Source organism: Papaver somniferum, chromosome 4 (assembly GCF_003573695.1).
Source record: "Papaver somniferum cultivar HN1 chromosome 4, ASM357369v1, whole genome shotgun sequence".
Lineage (NCBI taxonomy): Eukaryota > Viridiplantae > Streptophyta > Magnoliopsida > Ranunculales > Papaveraceae > Papaver > Papaver somniferum.
This window is the reverse complement of record NC_039361.1, coordinates 135,976,169-135,994,727: the sequence shown is the minus strand read 5'-3', so window position 1 is coordinate 135,994,727 and position 18,559 is coordinate 135,976,169. Positions and strand designations below refer to the sequence as shown.

The 18,559-nt window shown below is 34.3% G+C and overlaps 1 protein-coding gene across 1 annotated transcript; it reads left to right on the top strand.

Moving 5' to 3' along the window:
* Positions 1-15,198: 15,198 nt before the first annotated feature.
* On the top strand, positions 15,199-16,702 carry LOC113362749 (chromatin-remodeling ATPase INO80-like). Its single transcript, XM_026605242.1, has one exon. It carries the CDS (start codon positions 15,327-15,329, stop codon positions 16,491-16,493), a length of 1,167 nt encoding a protein of 388 aa, XP_026461027.1. The 5' UTR covers positions 15,199-15,326; the 3' UTR covers positions 16,494-16,702.
* The last annotated feature ends 1,857 nt before the right edge of the window (positions 16,703-18,559 follow it).

Here is an 18,559-nt window from a genome sequence, read left to right as displayed (position 1 = left end):
AGAGAGGGGAAGAGATTTTGAAAGATTTGGGAGAGATTTAATCGGTATTTTTGATATAAATAGATTGTTTGGGTCATATAGAAGGGGTGTCGAGAGTTTGGGGACCTGAGGAGAGCCAAAGAAGAAGAAATCCGAGTTTTATCAAACTCTGTTTCTGCTGTTGCTGCTGCACAGCTCAAGAACGCGAAGAACATTGACGCACGGAAAACAGTCGCAGAACAGTGTCGTTGTTCAACAACAGAAGAACAGTAATGTTTGTATACAACAGTTAATCATTATTCCTCTTTGTACCAGAGATCTGTAACACTTTTGAGCTGTTGCAAATCAGCTGCTTTACACCTTTCACTCTTTTAATCAACTTTTGAGCAACAAACATGTATTCTAAGCAAGTGATTAATATGAGGAGATAAACCCCAACACTGGGATGGCAGAGAAAGCCATATTTCATGCGTGTAGTAATTATGTTTAATTCTTTTTATGACTTTTTGCATTAATTTAATAGTTTTATGATTTTTCTTAATTACTTGTGAAGTCGTATGATGATGTATGCTTGGTCTAAGTGCTTTTGATGCATCATGCTAGTGATTTATAGTTAATCTTTTTAAAATATACCCTTGCAAAGCAGTAGAGTCAATAAACTAGAGCTATAATTGTCTAAGAATATATTGTTGAACCACATGATATGAGGTTTGGTGGAATCCTAAGTCCCAGTTTCTACGATGTTGATATCATCTTTTTGTACATATTTATTAGGGTTAATATTTAAGTCTAGAATCGAGTCTACACAAGTCCGAATTGAACGAACTTCTACTTATCACTTTCAAAACTACATCATATACGAACGGTTTTAACTGTCAAAATCCGGGAACTAAGTTTGCATACCCGTTTGAAAATTGTTTCACCTGAATTCAGTCCGGAATGACAGTATGCATACCCGTTTGCGAACTGTCGGAAAAGATCAAGTCCGTAACGACAGTATGCGAACCTGTTTGCGAACTGTCGGAAAGGATCAAGTCCAGAAATTAAGTTTGCGTACCCGTTTGAAAACTTATGTGGTTAAGTTCTAAAATCGGTTAGTATGATTTCATACTCATGAACAAATACATTTATAAATTAAGGAATGCAATCTTTGCAAACCGTGGCTAAAATATTCATGAACTGATTCTTTTGAATCAATCAGATTTTGCTTCAATTGTGTCTTGTATACTTCTATGAGAATATAAACAATTGAACAACTCTATGAGTAACACAATTAGATTCGTTTGATTATCATTTGATCTAGAAGTGTTAAGTATGGTTAATACAAATGTGTTCATATGGCTAAATTCGGTTAACAGTTATTGAGCCAACTCAATATACGCGTTTAGGTACAGTTACCTATATCTAAATGAAGGTAAATTTCATTTATGAGTAACAAGCTAAGACCGTCTAACAGTGAAAACCTAGCTTGAATCTTAGATCAGGTTTTTATTTAATGGTGAATATTGATTGCTTTGTCTCAAAGTTATTGAACCCTGATTTGAAGACTATATAAGGGTGAACTCTAGCAACTGGGAAACCTAATCCCCATACCTTCTGTGTGATACTAGTTGCGACTAGAGTCTATTCTCTTTTAACCTAAGTTTTTCCTAAAACCATTATAGGTTAACTACTTAAAAACTTCATTGGTATTCTGAAACCAGCCACAACTATTTTAGTGTTTTGATCCTACTTGTTCTATCGTATTGGGTACTATCTTCTCTAAGATTTGCTCGAGATTCATCTCCGATATGTAAGATAAAAAAAAGTAATCACAAAGATCTTCATCTCATTTTTGGTGATTCCACAATACCCTATTCTACTACCATATAGTTAAGTATTATGAGGTGATTGATATTTCTAGACTGTTCTTCAGGAATATGAGACCGGATTATCAATTGGTTCCTTTTCACCTTGATTTATCAAAAGACTGAACAAAAACTTCGTAGGTATTTCTGTGGGAGACAGATTTATCTATCAGAACAGACTTTTCTGTGGGAGACATATTTGTTTATCAAGTCTTCGACTTTGGGTCGCAACAACTCTTAGTTTTAGGTGAGATCAGCTAAGGAAATCAAGTGCATATTTTCCTGCTGGGATTCAAAGGCGTAAGGAACACGATTGTACCTTAATTAGTGTGAGATTGGTGAGCGCTCAACTACATTCCAGTCCGAAGTTAATTTGTAGTAGGCTAGAATTTGTAACGGTTTAATACAACGTGGTGTTCAAATATGGACTAGGTCCCGGAGTTTTTCTGCATTTACGGTTTCCTCGTTAAAAAAACTTCTGGTGTCTGTGTTATTTCTTTTCCGCATTATATTTGTTTACATAATTGGAATATCACAGGTTGTGCGTAGTTCAATCAATTGTTAAATCCAACCTTTGGTTGTTGATTGAAATTGATTGACACTTGAATATTGGTCTTTGGTACCGTTCAAGTTGTTTCTCATAATAATCAGGCTCACGAATTCTATCTGTTTGATTTGCTGATTACATTGAGAAACAAAGATATAACTCTTGGATATATTTCCTTGATTGAGTCTGACTGTCTAGTTGATTCCCTCTCAATTATATTCGAGTTAGTTCATACAGATTTTCTAACAAAATATTGGGTGTGGTTGTTAGACCCACGCTCTTTCAAATACACCACAATGTTTTTGTTTCAACGTTTAAGTCATATACTGAATGTGATCGTCTATGGACAGAGTCGAGACAATACGACAATTTGGTTCACACCTCGTGTGATCGTCTATGGATACGAGATCAAGACAATACGACAACAAGATAACTTGTGTGATTGACTATGGATACAAGATTGAGACAATACAACAACGAAGTATGTTAACCAAACTCTATAGGATCACTATTAAGTAATGCGGAGTTAACGTATATGTGTATTTTATTTTATTATAATAAACAATTATAATGCGGAAATCCAAGTAAAAGACACAACAAGATTTTGTAACGAGGAAACCGCAAATACAGAAAAACCCCGGGACCTAGTCCAGTTTTGAATCCTCTCAGAATTAAGTCTCTATACAAAGTCTAATACCAACTTCGTGTAGTTAAAACCAAGCAGCCTACTCCTAGCTACTTAGTTCTCTCAGTATCCATGCGTCTTCGAATTCTAGAGTTACGCATATGAATAGTAAGTCCTCTGGATCGTATTCCAAACAACAAAGGAAGATTTTGTTTGGTAACCACCCTAATCAATCTTTGCTACAAGATATAGATGAGTCGTTGACAAAGGCTCTTCCGTTTAATCTAATAAACTCCTTTGTCTGGTTAGGTCAATCTAACTTTAACTACCGAAATAGTCAAGTATAGATTCGCACTCAATCAAAGTAGATCTCAAAGAGATATATTGATAATGCCGATCTTACTCAACTAATCAATCGAATAAATCTGATTCTAGTTGGATCCCAGCGATCAAGGTTTGTGCACACAATTTCCAAGATACGAAAACCAATAAGAAATCTTTTTCATCTTGAAATCTTCTTTAATCTTCGATAACCTGCACAACACCACTTGAATCTCTTGTGATCAATCACGCACAGAACGGAGTCTGTCAACAATGGATTATCACAAGATTCTTTAGATCTAACAACAGTTCTAAAGATCTTGTCGATACTCTGATCTAGTTTGAGTGAATCTTATATCAGAAGAAAAGATTCTCAAGAATAAACGAACTAGGTGCAATCAAAATTTCAACAACTGTTAGTCAATTAAATCAATAGAAAACTAATAACACTACAATTATCTAATTCCTACCGACGGTACTCGTAGAGCTTCTTGATCCCACAAAAGTCTTTAAACGAGCGGTCGTATGAGATTTCACCTAATTAAGATACTTTCCTCTCTGAATAGACGGATTCACCAGAAACAACAAATAATGAAGTTTGTTTGGATCTTATGATACTTTGATAGAAATGCAAACTTAGGTATTTATGGACCAAGGATGTTTGAAGACCAAGGAATTTCTGAAACTGAAAGTATTCTCAAGATATGCAATGAATGGCAAAATTCGGTTTTCGTAATTCATATAAATGCTTGTCCAATATTTCCAAAACATCTCAATAGAAAATCTCCAATTAGTAAATGCACATTACTAATTTTTATTCTCTAGAGATACGCATTAATTGTCGGTAACTAAAACATATAAAACCAAAAACCTTAATTAAAATATTCTTAATTTATTGCGGCAAAGGATCACCTTGATTACTAAGGAATATATTTGAACAATAAATGATAAAAGTTATTGTTCGTGTTCAAAGTATGTTGACATCTTTTCACTGAAAATCCTTATTTCATATTTACATGAATTTGCATTCTTGGAATCGGTTATACCACACTTCCAAACAAGTTTAGAATTGGTTCACTAGTTTTCCAAGACTACTATGTGATTGATTAAATATCAAATCACATACATGGGTTCAGTCAGTTCTACCAATCTCTAGGATATGTTATACCAAATTGTGGAAATACTTGTGATCGGTCATACCAGTCATTAGGATCGGTTACACAAGTTACAAGGATCGGTTCCATCTACACATGGTATTACTTGTGATCGATCACACCAGTTACTAAGACCGGCTACACCAATTACAAGGATCGATTACACAAACTCATGATAGGTCATACCAATTACTAGGATCGGTCACACCAATTACAAAGATCGATTATACCATCACATGGTGATTACTTAGGATCGGTTACACCAATTAATAAAAACTAGTCATACCAAATCATAAGTCAGGCATTGTGATTAGTTATACCAAGATAATAACATAAGTTAATATCGGTTCTACCATCTCACACATATTGGTCATCCAAAGATTTGCAATGAATAGCTGGACCAATAAGCCTCATGATTTCCCTTTCGATTCATAAAACAAGTTCATGAATGTACTTCCTTTAAACAAATGTAAAACGTTGTTTCCGAGGATGAAATCTTCACCATAACCCATTCATATAATCATAACAATATATACAAGATTATTTCAATGTCATATCTAGGAAGTTCAAAAGATAAGAGTTATACTTCGTAATCTAATTCCCTAATACTATGATAATACTATTATGATCTCTCTAGAGTATTATATAATATGCATAGTATATACAGCATCGCAGTTATGTTTTGCATATAGCATGACTTGAAAGATACGTTAGGAATGAAACAGTTCAAGTCAATATTACTAACCTCAAGTGGAAGGATGATGTCGTCATTGAAGTTCGCAACTTCTTCACATTCTTCAGGTCTTCGGAGTAATACTTATATGTCTCAACATTCCTAGACTTTCTGTTAGAGCATTTCTCTGTTGAACCCACTAGCGTTGGTATGTCAAGTTAGTTGTCAATTTTAGTTTCCGAAATGCATTCTTGATTTAGTATACTAAAGATAGTTTCGGACTAGATTAAGTCTAAGAAGTAGAATCGAAGCTATCCTTAAAGGATGAAGTTTAAAGACTACAAGAAAACATCAAAAAGGACTTCATCAACAAAGGTATGTGGTAATTTATTTCATTTGGATTCTTGTTCAATTCTACCTTTCTAATCTATCCAAACAAACGCTCACTCTATGGAAAAATTCCTATGACGGTAAATGTACATTTATGTATATATACTCGAGGTTATTTGAGTCATGACTTTTGTGACAATAACCTTTATCCTTACAAAGGTTCTCATATTATAGTGAATGAGATTACGAATTGAACGAGCCAAGAATCACTCAATTCTGAGTTACAACAATGAAGTTATGAGTGATTTATTAAAGTAACAATTATAAGTGCTGCTGTAATTGTTACAGTTCGTTAGTAGGAAACAATCCACAAACTGTTTGTAATGGTTCACGGACTTGAGCCCAATTACGTGACTAGAAGCCTTTTTTAGTCAAGTTTTTGATGTTTCTTTATCTAGTTAAGATGGCTATTAATCCAAACATATTTAATTACCATATTAAAGTGTTTGTGGTAACTTTTAATTCATGCCTAAGTCAAAATGTGATTTATTCACATAAATACAATATATGCTAATAATTATATATTTAATTATTTATGCAATATATTTATAACTTAGGAAAGACCCCCGTAATTAGGAGGGTCTTGAAAAAGGAAAATAGCCTAAACCCTACCTTAGCTTTCAATCTAACTTATTCACTATAAATAAAGAGTTCGTGAATGCTAAACCTTTTTATCCCTTTGGAAAATTGGCGTAAGCTTCACAGGTTATTTTCCATGTCTTTTATTCTTTGTGAACAAGAGTGAGATAAAAATCTTTGTGTTGGGGATCACAAAGCCAAGTTGATGATAATCTTCGTGATTGTTTTTACAACTTGTAATCTAGGTTTTCACCTCTTGTATATTCTAAGTTCTTCTCTTCTGATATAAGACCATTCAAGAGTTGTTGATCATAAACCCTAGGTTTTGATAGATTTTAGTTCTCGATTGTATACCATACTTGTTAGTCAAAATTGGAACTAGAAAGAAAACTTCGATTAAGGTATCTCGTAAAAATCCTTAAGAAGTTTTAAACAAGATATCTCTAGATTTATTATAGTTGTTCTTGTTGTAGAATAATTAGGTTTCTCTTCCTTTCTTGAAGAGTATAATAAACAACACTGAATTGGGGGCCATGGAAACTAATTGGGGGCCAGGACACATTTTATACCCACACCAAAATATATATGGGGCTTCCAAAATGATGGTGAAATAACTATTTTACCCTTCTCTAATAACTTCTTCTCCTCCCATTCTTCTTCTCCGCCGCTCTCTCCGTCTCACTGTTTCCCATTTCATTAACGACTTCTGAGAAAAAAAATTCTCACTCATTCATCGTCGTAAGTGAACTAAAACCCCTTAATCTAAGTTGGGTTTGCGTTTTAATTTGATTTGTTGATTGAAAAATTAGGTTTTCAACTGCAAAATTGCAGTTACAGTTCCAGGGTTGTTAACCACGATTTTTTATTGCTTAACGATTTTTTATATGCATGTTGAATTGATGAAAAATCGTTAACCATTAGGGTGTAGTAGATAACGACCCTAAACCTGGTTTTCTTCCCTAGAATAGTGTCGTCTAGGGACTTATAAATCGTTAACGATTCTTCTCGACGACCCTTTTTAAATAAGAACGACTCTGTCTTATGCAGAACCACCTCTCTATCCCAAATAGTGACAGGGTCGTCAATATATTTCTAAAGCACTAACGATTCTTTGTTTGACAACTCCTTTATGAAACTAACGACTCTATATGATACAAAATTTGTTCCCTGTTCAAAAAATAAGAAGGGTCGTCATGTCAAATGGTTGTAGTCGTTAACTATGTTGAAGGGTCGTCATGTCAAATTTTTGAAGTCGTTAACGATGTTGAAGGGTCGTTTGATTTTATAAATTTTGCATGCCGACCCTTGATCTATGAAACGGCTCGCTAAGGTCGTCAGTATATAGGAATGCCTAATTAACGACCCTAAGAGTAACATCTTCAGAGAGTAAAAAGTTTTAGAGTCGTTGGGTTCTAAACATATTAAGTTAACGACTCTATATGACCTAACTAGCTGGAGTCGTCAATTATATCACACTTGGTTGACGATTTTTCATAACCTGCAAAATTTGCAGGTTTGAGTCGTCAAAGGTTGTGTCAAGTAATTGACGACTCCTTAAAGTTGTTTGTTTATTACCCTCTCGACTTAACGATCCTCACTATGAGTAGTTGCATAGTGTACATGAATCGACCACTTGGGGCATCATTCATACAATTTGAAGAGTATAGGAAGTTTACCTGATTGTTTTGAGCTTCGGGTTCTTCATTTTGAGGATTGGTTCCTTCATTTTGAGCAATATGATTCCTCTACTGGAATCCCCCAAAACTCAACTTCTTCCTCTCCACAACACAAAAACACAATTTTTCTTTTATCAAAATTTTATCCCTAAATCTGATTTTAATCTAACTAAACTAATTAACAATTAATTAACTTAATTACCACTAATTATTTGGGGTAGTTTAGCCATTTAAAAAAATTGGGGATAAGGGATAACTCCCAATTACTATTTCATGACCTTTTTTTTGTCCTGTAGCTAAGGGTCCCCAATTATTTTTCCAGGGCCCCCAATTCAGCCTTGATAATAAAACCTAACATGCAAGTTTTTTTTATATTACTTTTATCTAGTAAATGTTTTTCTCAAAACAAACACAAGATTTCCAAAACCTTGATTTACATCTAAAGAGAAATCGATTCGGTGTTTTGTGAAAACAAAAGATCGAAAAGTATAACCGTGTTGTTGTATCTTCTGAAGTGAACTTTGTTCTGCCAGAATATTTTCGGGAATAACTTCTAAAGATAATTTGTGTTCTGCTAGAAGTTATAGGAGAAGAATTCCTAAAGAGAATCGGTGTTCTGCTAGGAGTTTTACAAGTGCTTGAATACAGCTGAAGCAGGTATTACATCTAGTCCGAATAGGCGGTAGGAAATTGGTGTAACAGCTTATAATCAGTGTGTGTTTATTCTGGACTAGGTCCCGGGGTTTTTCTGAATTTGCGGTTTCCTCGTTTACAAAATTCTGGTGTATGTGTTATTTATTTTCCGCAGTATATTTTCTTTATATAATTGAAATAATATAGGTTGTACGTTAATCAATTATAGTTGTTGAATCCAACCTTGTTTGTTGGATAAGACCTGACTGATCTTGGACACTTGACTTTTTCTTTTTCACATTGTTAGACCAGTCTGGACTAACCCTGTTTTAAGTGGACACCGTGTTGAAATATTCCTTTAGTGATTGTTGCTTAAAGAGGTTTATACATGGTGGGTCTTAAATAGGTTGTGATAAAAACAAAAGATATTGGTTTGATACCGTCCAAGAACTCACACACTATAATCAAGTTTACAGACTTGTTTTTGTTTAACTCTGATTGTGTTGAGAGAGAGATATAACTCTTGGATATACTTTTCTTTGATTAAGTCTGACAGTCAAATTAATTCTCTTGAAAGTATATTGTAGTTAGTCCATTCAGATTTCCAAACGAAATATCGGGTGTGGTTGTTAGACCCCCGTTTTTTCACTTTCTAGTCTAATCTAAACGAAGCTGACTCTAGTATTTAATCAAGCGACTCTAGATGAGTTGATACTGAAATATGACAACCAAACTTGACATATCAACGCTTTGTGAGTTCAACCGAGCTATGCTCTAACAATCTCCCTCTTTGTCAATTTTAGTGACAAAACTCTTATTACATATGGATAAATAGATTACAAAAGAATTCATCATTTTACATACTCTTGAATTCATGTTTCAACAAAATAATAACCTGCATATATTCAATCAATAAATGCCGATGTTGACATTTGAATGACAAAATATTTTACTCCCCCTAAAGGTAAGATAGGTAAATATTCAATCCGAACATCTTTGTTATTCCCCATTTTGTAGTCAGAATTACTACAACAGCAATATAATATGTCCCCCCTAGTCAATGCTTTACTCTTTCCTTAGATGTAACATTTAAGCACAAGTGTCCTTTCCTTAGTGATTAAAAATCACTTCTTTACTCCATATATTTCTCCCCCTTTTTGTCACAAAATGACAAAGGTTCCGGAAAATAAAGGTCAAACCGAAAGGATCTTACAAATCGAAAAGACTTGTAAACAACATATAAGAGTTAAACACGAAGGTTTCACATACCACTTTACATAACCAATATTAAAACCGAAACTACAAGTAATTTAGTTTTAATATGTTATCAAGGAAACAATTGCCTAAAGCAATTTTCCCTAATAGTTTAGCGAATCGACTAAGAAACTTAATTCCCTTGTTAAACTGATTGCGTATGTACAATCGCTTGTTTCGATAAGACCAAAATAAAGATCAGAATTTACTTTATTTCTCTCATCAAGATCTAATTATTTAGACAATAACTTAGACCTTTCTCTTTAGACAAGACAAACACTAGGTTAGTTAACTAGTTTTTCTTGTCAAGGCATTCAATTAGACTTGAATAACCGAATCCTCCAACTTGATAAGTCTAACTAAGATCAAAATTAACTTAGTTTATCTTATCCGGAATCAATTGGACTAAACAAATGATCCCGAATTTTCTTAATCCATAAACAATACATACAAACCAAAATAAATGACTTGCATAATTATTTTCTTAACCGGAAGCAATTGAAACAAACATAAACATTATAGCACCGCAATTGCATCGAATTTCGTTAAGCAAAAACTTTTGATACCCAACAATAAAGAAGATGCCAAACAATAATCCAAATAAATTGACACAACTTTTCTTAACCGGAAACAATTGAATCACACACACATCCATGCACAATATAATGGAACATATCAATTGTACCGAAATTTTGTTAAGTAAAAACAAAATATATGCAATATAAACAGGATTTTCTTAAACAGGAATGGTTAACTAACAAATTCGTTACCTCAATTCCCGAAGCCTCTTCTCCCCATAAAGATATATCATTAAGCGCAAGTTCAAATAAGAGTTCTTCCCCAGTGTGTTGTCATACTCTCGCAAGAACAAAAGAACAACAACAAAAGCAACATTTACCAGAGAAATGTTGAATCGTTTTTAACTAATGTGTGCCAATAGTTAAAGTTGAAAACCAAAAACACATATGTTATGCTAAACACAACTCATGTAGACACAAATTGATTCAACATATTGTGACTTTTCACATATGAGTTTTAATCGGAACACCTTATGATCCTTTGCCAAAACCTACCAACATGGGCTAGAACTTAATACCGTTAAATCAAAAAGCCACACAAACCATAAGGGTTACATCATATGAGATCGAATATTAAGGTTAATGAAAACCGAAATCAGACATCCCATAAACCGAATACACATAGAAAAAATATAGATATTTATTCACAGGCTATGTAATCGGTAACTATCACAAGAAAAATTATAAAATAATAATTTTATTCAAAATAAACCTTATCCAATAATTTAAGTAAATCAAAACATTGATGTTTATTTTCCTCTAAATAAGAATCTTCAACTATCTTAGAGTTTCTCGGTTTGCTTTGGAGTCAGATCAGGAGATCTCATAGGATTCCAATCATCTTTAATGATCCCTAATCTTGATTCAAGACTCATAAGATTGTTATTGACTTCCTTTACTTCCTTTCGCAAATCATTTTCCAGGTTCCTTACTTAATATAAAATTAGATCTAATTTTAGTGAAAGATTCTTGAGAAGATTATCATTAAGGGAAGAAATCTCTCCATTAGGAACATCTTGATTAAGTTCTAGAGTAGAGTATGAATCACCATCCGAAGATTCAAGACGAAGTTTCTTGTTAGGAAAAAATATAGTCCATACTTTTTCAATTTTGTGAGAGTTGCAGCTAGAGGTAGACATTCTGTCATATCTCTATAAAATGAAATGTAAATCTCATTCTCCTATAAATAAGAGAAGTTTTTCTCACAAACTTCGATAATGTTATTTCATTTATTTACATTAACCGGAAATTTATTTAGAAATATTTTTATTAAAATATTTACATACATGTCCTTACTGTTTAGTTTTGAAGATAAATAATAAGGATTTATGTTTATGATAACCAAGTTAGGTTATCAATTTTCGGTTGTTGAATTTTCTTCCATTAGAAATTTCAACATTCTTACAGATTTGAGAGTCTTTTACTTTTGAACTGTTAAGTTGTTTTCTCAAATCTGAGATAAGATCTTGGTATTTAAAAGTCACGTCATTCAATTTCCCAAGCTGATTCTCTAAGGTAATTTTCTATTTGGGCTTAGATCTTGCCTTTTTAGATCGAAAAAGTTTGTCTCTCTGTGAGATAGTAAGGCATCGTTTTTTATAGTGACCCATTGTCTGCATCGGAAACAAGGTCCAGATGTATTCCAATTACAACCCTTATGTTTGATAGGTTTATTCAAGCTTTTTTTGTTATCAATTTTTTTATATATTCACATCAAGAGTTGATTTACAAGAACAGATAAGTGTATTACTCAATTTTGAATTCTCTACTTTTAACTTTTTGATTTCGTCATGACAACAATTGATGTCATTGATGAGTTTACATACTTGTTCTTTCTCATAACATAGAGAGATTTCGTTTTTCACAAGACGCTTGTTAAGTTTTTCTTTATTATTCAGATAACTTAGTCTAATTTGATCAAGCAATGATTTTATTACTTTGATTTCAGATTCAAGAGACTGAATTCTTTTATCCTGACAAAGAATCTCTTGTTGAAATTTTTTAGAAGTGAACTCTTCTTGAGTATCTAGTTGAAAGTATTTTTGAATGGTAGACTTTTGCAATGGTTGCAATATGGTTTTTCATACAGTCTTGATCGTCCTCGTCAGGGGAATAATCAAGAGTAGCGATGTATGCATTAATTCTCTTCCATCGAATATCCTTAGTAGGACAGTCTGGAGAAATATGACCAAAGCCTTGACATTTATAGCATTGAGGAATAATATCATCGTCATTTTTTAGGGTAGAAATATGATTTCTTCTTGATACATGGAGATTTCTCTTTCGATGTCTCAACAATTTCTTGAATAGTTGAGTAATAAGAAACAAATGATGATTTAATTCAGCCTCATCTTCATTATCTAAAGCTTCATGGTCTTTGGAGTTTTCCGGACTCTGAGTCGGCGAATTTTTAATGGCTTTGTAAGCCAAGTTTTTGTCTTCCCTTTTTGAAAAGCACTCCTGATAAAATATATTTAGTTTTCCTACAAGAGAACTTCTTAATAAGGAAGAAAGATCATTAGCTTCGATGATTGAATGTTTCTTAGACTCGTATCTGGATGGCAACGACCTGAGAAATTTGCATAGTATATCCTTTTCAGAAATAGTCTTTCCAAGAGATAAAGATGCATTAACTATCTCAGAGAATTTAATATGAAACTCTTCAAAAGTATCACTGTCATCCATTCGAAGGTTTTCCCAATTAGAGGTGAGAGTTTGAAGTCTAGCTTCCTTTTTCTGATGTGTTACCTTCAAATACGATCTGGAGGTTATTCCAAGCTTCTTCAGAAGTTTGACATGTAGAAACATGATGTTGTAGATCTCAACTTACATCATGTATGATTGCATTCAAACCATTTGAGCTCTACTTTGCAAGTATCTTTTCTTCACTTGTATAATCAGCCAAGCGCTTAGACTCAGTTTCTGATCCTTCTATTTTCGGACGATTATACCCATCAACGACTAATAGCCAAGTATTAAAATCGCGTGATTGAAGAAAAGATTTCATAACATACTTCCACCACAGATAGTTTGTTCCATCAAATCTTGGAGGTACGTTAACTGATACCGATTCATAAGAACTCGAATTCATTTATAACTCCTCTTGAAATTTTGAGTTTACACAACTCCTGCCTATCTTGAATTCTTTCATTCCATTTCTCCTCAATTAGACCATTGTTAACATCTTCCTCAGCAGCCTAGTCAGCAAAAATAGCTTCCAGCTCCTGCAACCTTCTATCCACATCACCGAATTCCAATTTGCTCAATTCTTTAAGTTTATGCTTAGATTTTTACAAAAAATGAAACATGCACTACCAAACACAAAAACTGAAGACCACAAATCTCTTACAATGGAAATAAAATTAGGATGAGTAAGCCAGTAATACTCACAGCGGAATGAAGAAGGTCCATGCTTCACTCCTTCACAAAACAAGACATTTGGATTATGATCAGAGCAAGGTCTAGCAAGTGCTTTTTGAATAACTTGGGGGTACATACATTCCCAAGAAGGAGAAACCAACAATCTATCAATTCTACTCTTGATTGTATGAACTTGATTATTAGTCCATGTGTAAGTAGCACCAAGCAGAGGAAGGTCAATAAGTTGATGTCTTGAAATGAAATTGTTGAACTTTCTCATTCCAGTAGTATTTTCTCCTCCCAGAGATCTTTCATGAGAGAATCTGATATCATTGAAATCACCCCCTATAACCCAAGGATAAATCCACAAACATCTTACTTCTTCCAATTCTCTCTAAAATAATTTGACTTCGTCAGTGTAAGAAGCACATGGAGCATAGACACCAGAAAACATCCACTCAAATGAATTAGAGATGGTTTTACAAAGAATTGTAATAGAGTAAGGACCAATTAAAGAATGACCTCAATTTTATCTGAATACCAAAGACATAAAATACCACCTGAGCTTCCTTGAAATGGAGAATCAAGCCACTTAACAAATTTTTTACTCCAACACTGCCACACCAGAAGATCTGTACATTATTGTATTTTAGTTTCCTGTAACAATACAATGCACGGCTTCCAATTCTGAATATTTTTTCTTAACAATATCCTTCTGTTTAGATTATTAAGGCCACGAATATTCCAACAAACAATTTCCATAGAAAATGATCAACTAACAATTGCTGAGCTAGAAACCCTCCTATGAAGCTTTTAAATTCTCCGCATCAAAGTTTAAAAGATAACAATGACTACCTAACTAAATACGAGCTAGACATCTCCCCTAGGAAACAGATATTGCTCTATCCATTCATGAAAATATTTGATGAATGTTCACCAACCCCCAAATGGCCAAACATCTCCTATGGGTGAGCACTGTTATCCTTATGCAAATGCAACTACTGATCTACTTGTTGACTGGCTTGATACTTTGTTCTTTTAAGAAATTCATAATATTTCGAATGTGGTTATCGCCCGATGTTAGTAAGTACAAGTAATCGCCACTGACAGGAGGATGGTACGTACGTACGTACGTACTAACCAAGCGTAGTAAGTGTTTTTTCTTGAAAGTTTGTTGTTGTAGCAACCACTTCAAGACCTTTGCCGACTCGTCCTCCAGCCTTTTTTATGTCACGATTTTGTAGATATGCTAGACAATGGAAATTTGAAAAGAAGAGAAAATTATCTGGTTTACATCTGTTTAGATATGTTCTGATAGCCAGTGCATATATTTTGGCGTTCTTGGACTTTTGTTAGCCAGTGCATATATTTTGTGGTCCGAATAAGGCATGTCCATGACTCATTGAACCCTTCTTCTAATTTGTCAATTTGGCTAGAAACAACAAAATATGGTTCACTCTGCGATCTCATCCACTAATTGATTTCTTAAGTGTTCTCTTTATATCCAACCATTCTCCATCCTACATACCACCCACATGAGGATCCTATACAGAACCACCACGTTTTAGTATTTAACCTACACCATCCATCATTCTAAGGCTAAAACCCAAATCTATATTCCTTTCATGGGATAAAACTCACTACACAGAACAAACCTCTGCTAGAACTAAACTCATTTCACTCATCCAAGAATATCGAGGATACACAAGTATGGGTTGTGCCTCTTCTAAACGTGTTGAGGCGACCGTTGCGGGCGATCTTTACCAACCAGCAGCAACAAGCTTTGCACGTTTTGACATTACCGACATCGAAGAACCATGGCTTAAAGCAGGAGTAAAAAACCAGCAACAAGAAGAGGAAGAAGAAGAAGAAGAAGAAGAAGAAGAAGAAGAAGAAGAAGAAGAAGAAGAAGAAGAAGAAGAAGTGAAGGCTATTACCATGCATGTACCGGTGCCTGTCCTCGAAAAGCTCAACAAATTCGAGCTCGAAGCTAATGGTCCTCAGTCATGGTCTGAAGTTAGCAAGGTTTTAGAAGACTTAAAACCCTCTCTGCACAACCAAAACCCCTCAAAACCTGCAAACCAGCAAGTGCAAGATAGCCTAGTTAAGAAACTACTGCCACCTCCCAGAAAAAGCCCTTCTTTTCATACCCTTGAAGAACTTGAATCAAAGAACACATCCAACTCCCCTGAGTTTAAGAAACCGAGTCAGTTTAAAAAATCCGAGTCTAAACCCACCGAGTCACAACTCAGAATTTCAGCAAAACCCATCGATTCTAAAGACTATAAGCCAGTGAAGGAGAATTTGTTTGTTTTAAGAGACAGATTAGAGAGGGAAAAAGGAGAAAAGAATCCAAATTTAGAATGGATGATTGGCTTAAAAGCTAGAAAAAACCCACTAGGTGAATACCCGGAGAACTGTCCACCAGGTGGTTTTAAGTCAGTGGTGTTATACACGACGACGTTACATGGTGTACGGCGAACATTCGAGGATTGTAATCGTGTAAGATCGATAATCGAAGGTCATAGGATTTTGATCGACGAACGTGATGTTTCGTTACATGGTGAATTCTTGAATGAATTCAGAGAGTTATTAGGTGAAGGAGTAAGTGTGCCAAGATTGTTTATAAAAGGAAGATACATAGGTGGAGTGGATGAAATTGTGGAACTGAACGAGTCGAGTAAACTCAGTGAGTTGTTGAACTCGGTTGGAATTGAGAAAGGACTTGGATATCAAGTTTGTGAAGGGTGTGGTGGAGCTAGGTTTGTGCCATGTTTTGAATGTGGAGGAAGCTGCAAAGTCGTTGTTGGGGATAAAAAAGAACGATGTGGAACATGCAATGAGAACGGGCTAGCGCAGTGCCCTGTTTGTCACTGAATTGCATTTGGATTTCTAGCCAACAATTATATAATACCGAAGTTAGCTGTGTCTAGTGTGCTTGTGTTTTCTTCACTTTTTGTTTATATACGTTAATCTTCGCTTTATATGTTACAAGGATAAACAAACAAAATGTATAAACACAAAAAATTATTGTTGTAGAATTATGCACTGATGAATGGATTATGGACAAGATTTTACTAGTAATTGTACAAAATTCTCTCTTGTGTACAACTAATTATGGTCTTTGGTGGATAACACGGAATACGTTATTTGAAGGAATACAAATATAATTATTGTTCTGACACGATGCCTTTTGCAATACCTGGCCAAATTGGCTATGCCACTTAATCGGGGCCTATGGATTTTTTCATCCACCCCATACATAATGGTAAGGGGTGTCTAAGTTTGATGAAACTATCATTTTACCTTTTATGAAATTTTAATACTACCAATTTATCCTCATTTAATCCTAATAACAAAAGAAAAGAAAAAAAAACTAAATCAAATCAAAATCACTTCCATTTCCATCAAAATTAAGAATTTAAAATCAAAAACATTGTTGATAATCACCAAATTCACTAAAATAGGTAATTTTTCGTTTTAGTTCGAATCAAGTACTTTTCTATTAACCCAATACCCTAGAGTAGGTTTCAATAACATGTAATCACTCGATCAATCCAAATTTTTTAAATCAAAGTTTTTTGGGCTTATAACAATCGGTCTACGTCAATGCATTTGTAAACCGATTTCATTTAGAAACGGTTGTTGTTTATGCCCACAAATACCGATTGTCCTGGATGGCATTCTGGTCGGAGGAAATTGAACCAGAATCGGTCTACGTTAATGCCCACATGGCCCGATTTTGGTATGGAAGAGATAATTGTTTTTCTGTGTTTTTTTTGTTAGAATCGGTTTACACGATACATATATAAAAACCGGTTCCTAAGAAGAAAAGTTCTGTAACTTTATGAATCGGATTACATGTATATATATGTAATCTGATTGTTATGAAAAAAAATTATGTAACTTTAAGAATCGGTTTACATGTGCATTACAAAAGCCCGATTTTAGGAATCGGTTTATGTGGGTATTGATCAAACTATGATTCTGGGTTTACATCCTAACTTACAGAAAACCCAACCCAGAATCGGTTTACAAATGCACCAACATAAATTGATTCTGGATCGAGTCTTTTGAAAGAAAAAAAATATTTACAAGTGGTGATTCATAGTTAATCCAAGAATTAACTTGATTAAAAACTTTTTAATTTTTCGGATTAACACTAATTGAACAAGCGCATATGGGGCATTAACAAAAATAGTGGATAAGGAGTTTCCATCATTTACTTCTTATTGAACCTATTTTGTTATGTAGCTATATGCCCCAATTAAGTGGCATGGGCCCCAATTTAGCCAAGTTGTAATAAATAGGAAAGAGATGAAGATGAAGAACAACAACAAAATAAAGAAGAAAAAAAATATAGAAATTTTTCTATTAATATGTATAGAAATGGAAATGGAAATAGAAATAAAAAAATTAAATATTTAGCTAGACAAAGAGACAACTTAATAAATAAAATTTAATCCTAAGTTTACCCTAGATGTTACTCATACATGATTATAACACTCCTCTTTATATAGTGCTAAGTCGCTATAATCTCCCAAGAAAAATTCGGGAGAGTAAAATTATAAATTATGTGAAACTCTAGACTATGTTTGTTTTTGTACCATGAGTAAAAATACCACATATTTGGTCAGAATATTGTTTTGGGCCACTATTCAGATGCCACCAGCCTGCCCACTAAAGTAGCTACCAGCAAGTCCAGGGCTCCATGAAATCAACGCCAGGTCTATGGTCAAAGTCAACCATCGGTCAACTGTCGAAGTCAAGTTGCCAGTCGTGTTTCTAGGAATTCGAAAGGCGGCCAATGACGGAGCCCAACACCGGCCGCCAATGCCGGCGGCCAATGTCGACTGCCTACGCCGGAGGCCAATGCCGCATTGCCAGCGAGTCTCTATCCATGTTGTCAGTTGTGCTGCCAGACAACATCCATCCATACTGCC

Coding starts and splice junctions, on each gene's coding strand:
- LOC113362749 (XM_026605242.1), top strand. CDS start 15,327: ATGGGTTGTGCCTCTTCTAAACGTGTTGAGGCGACCGTTGCGGGCGAT.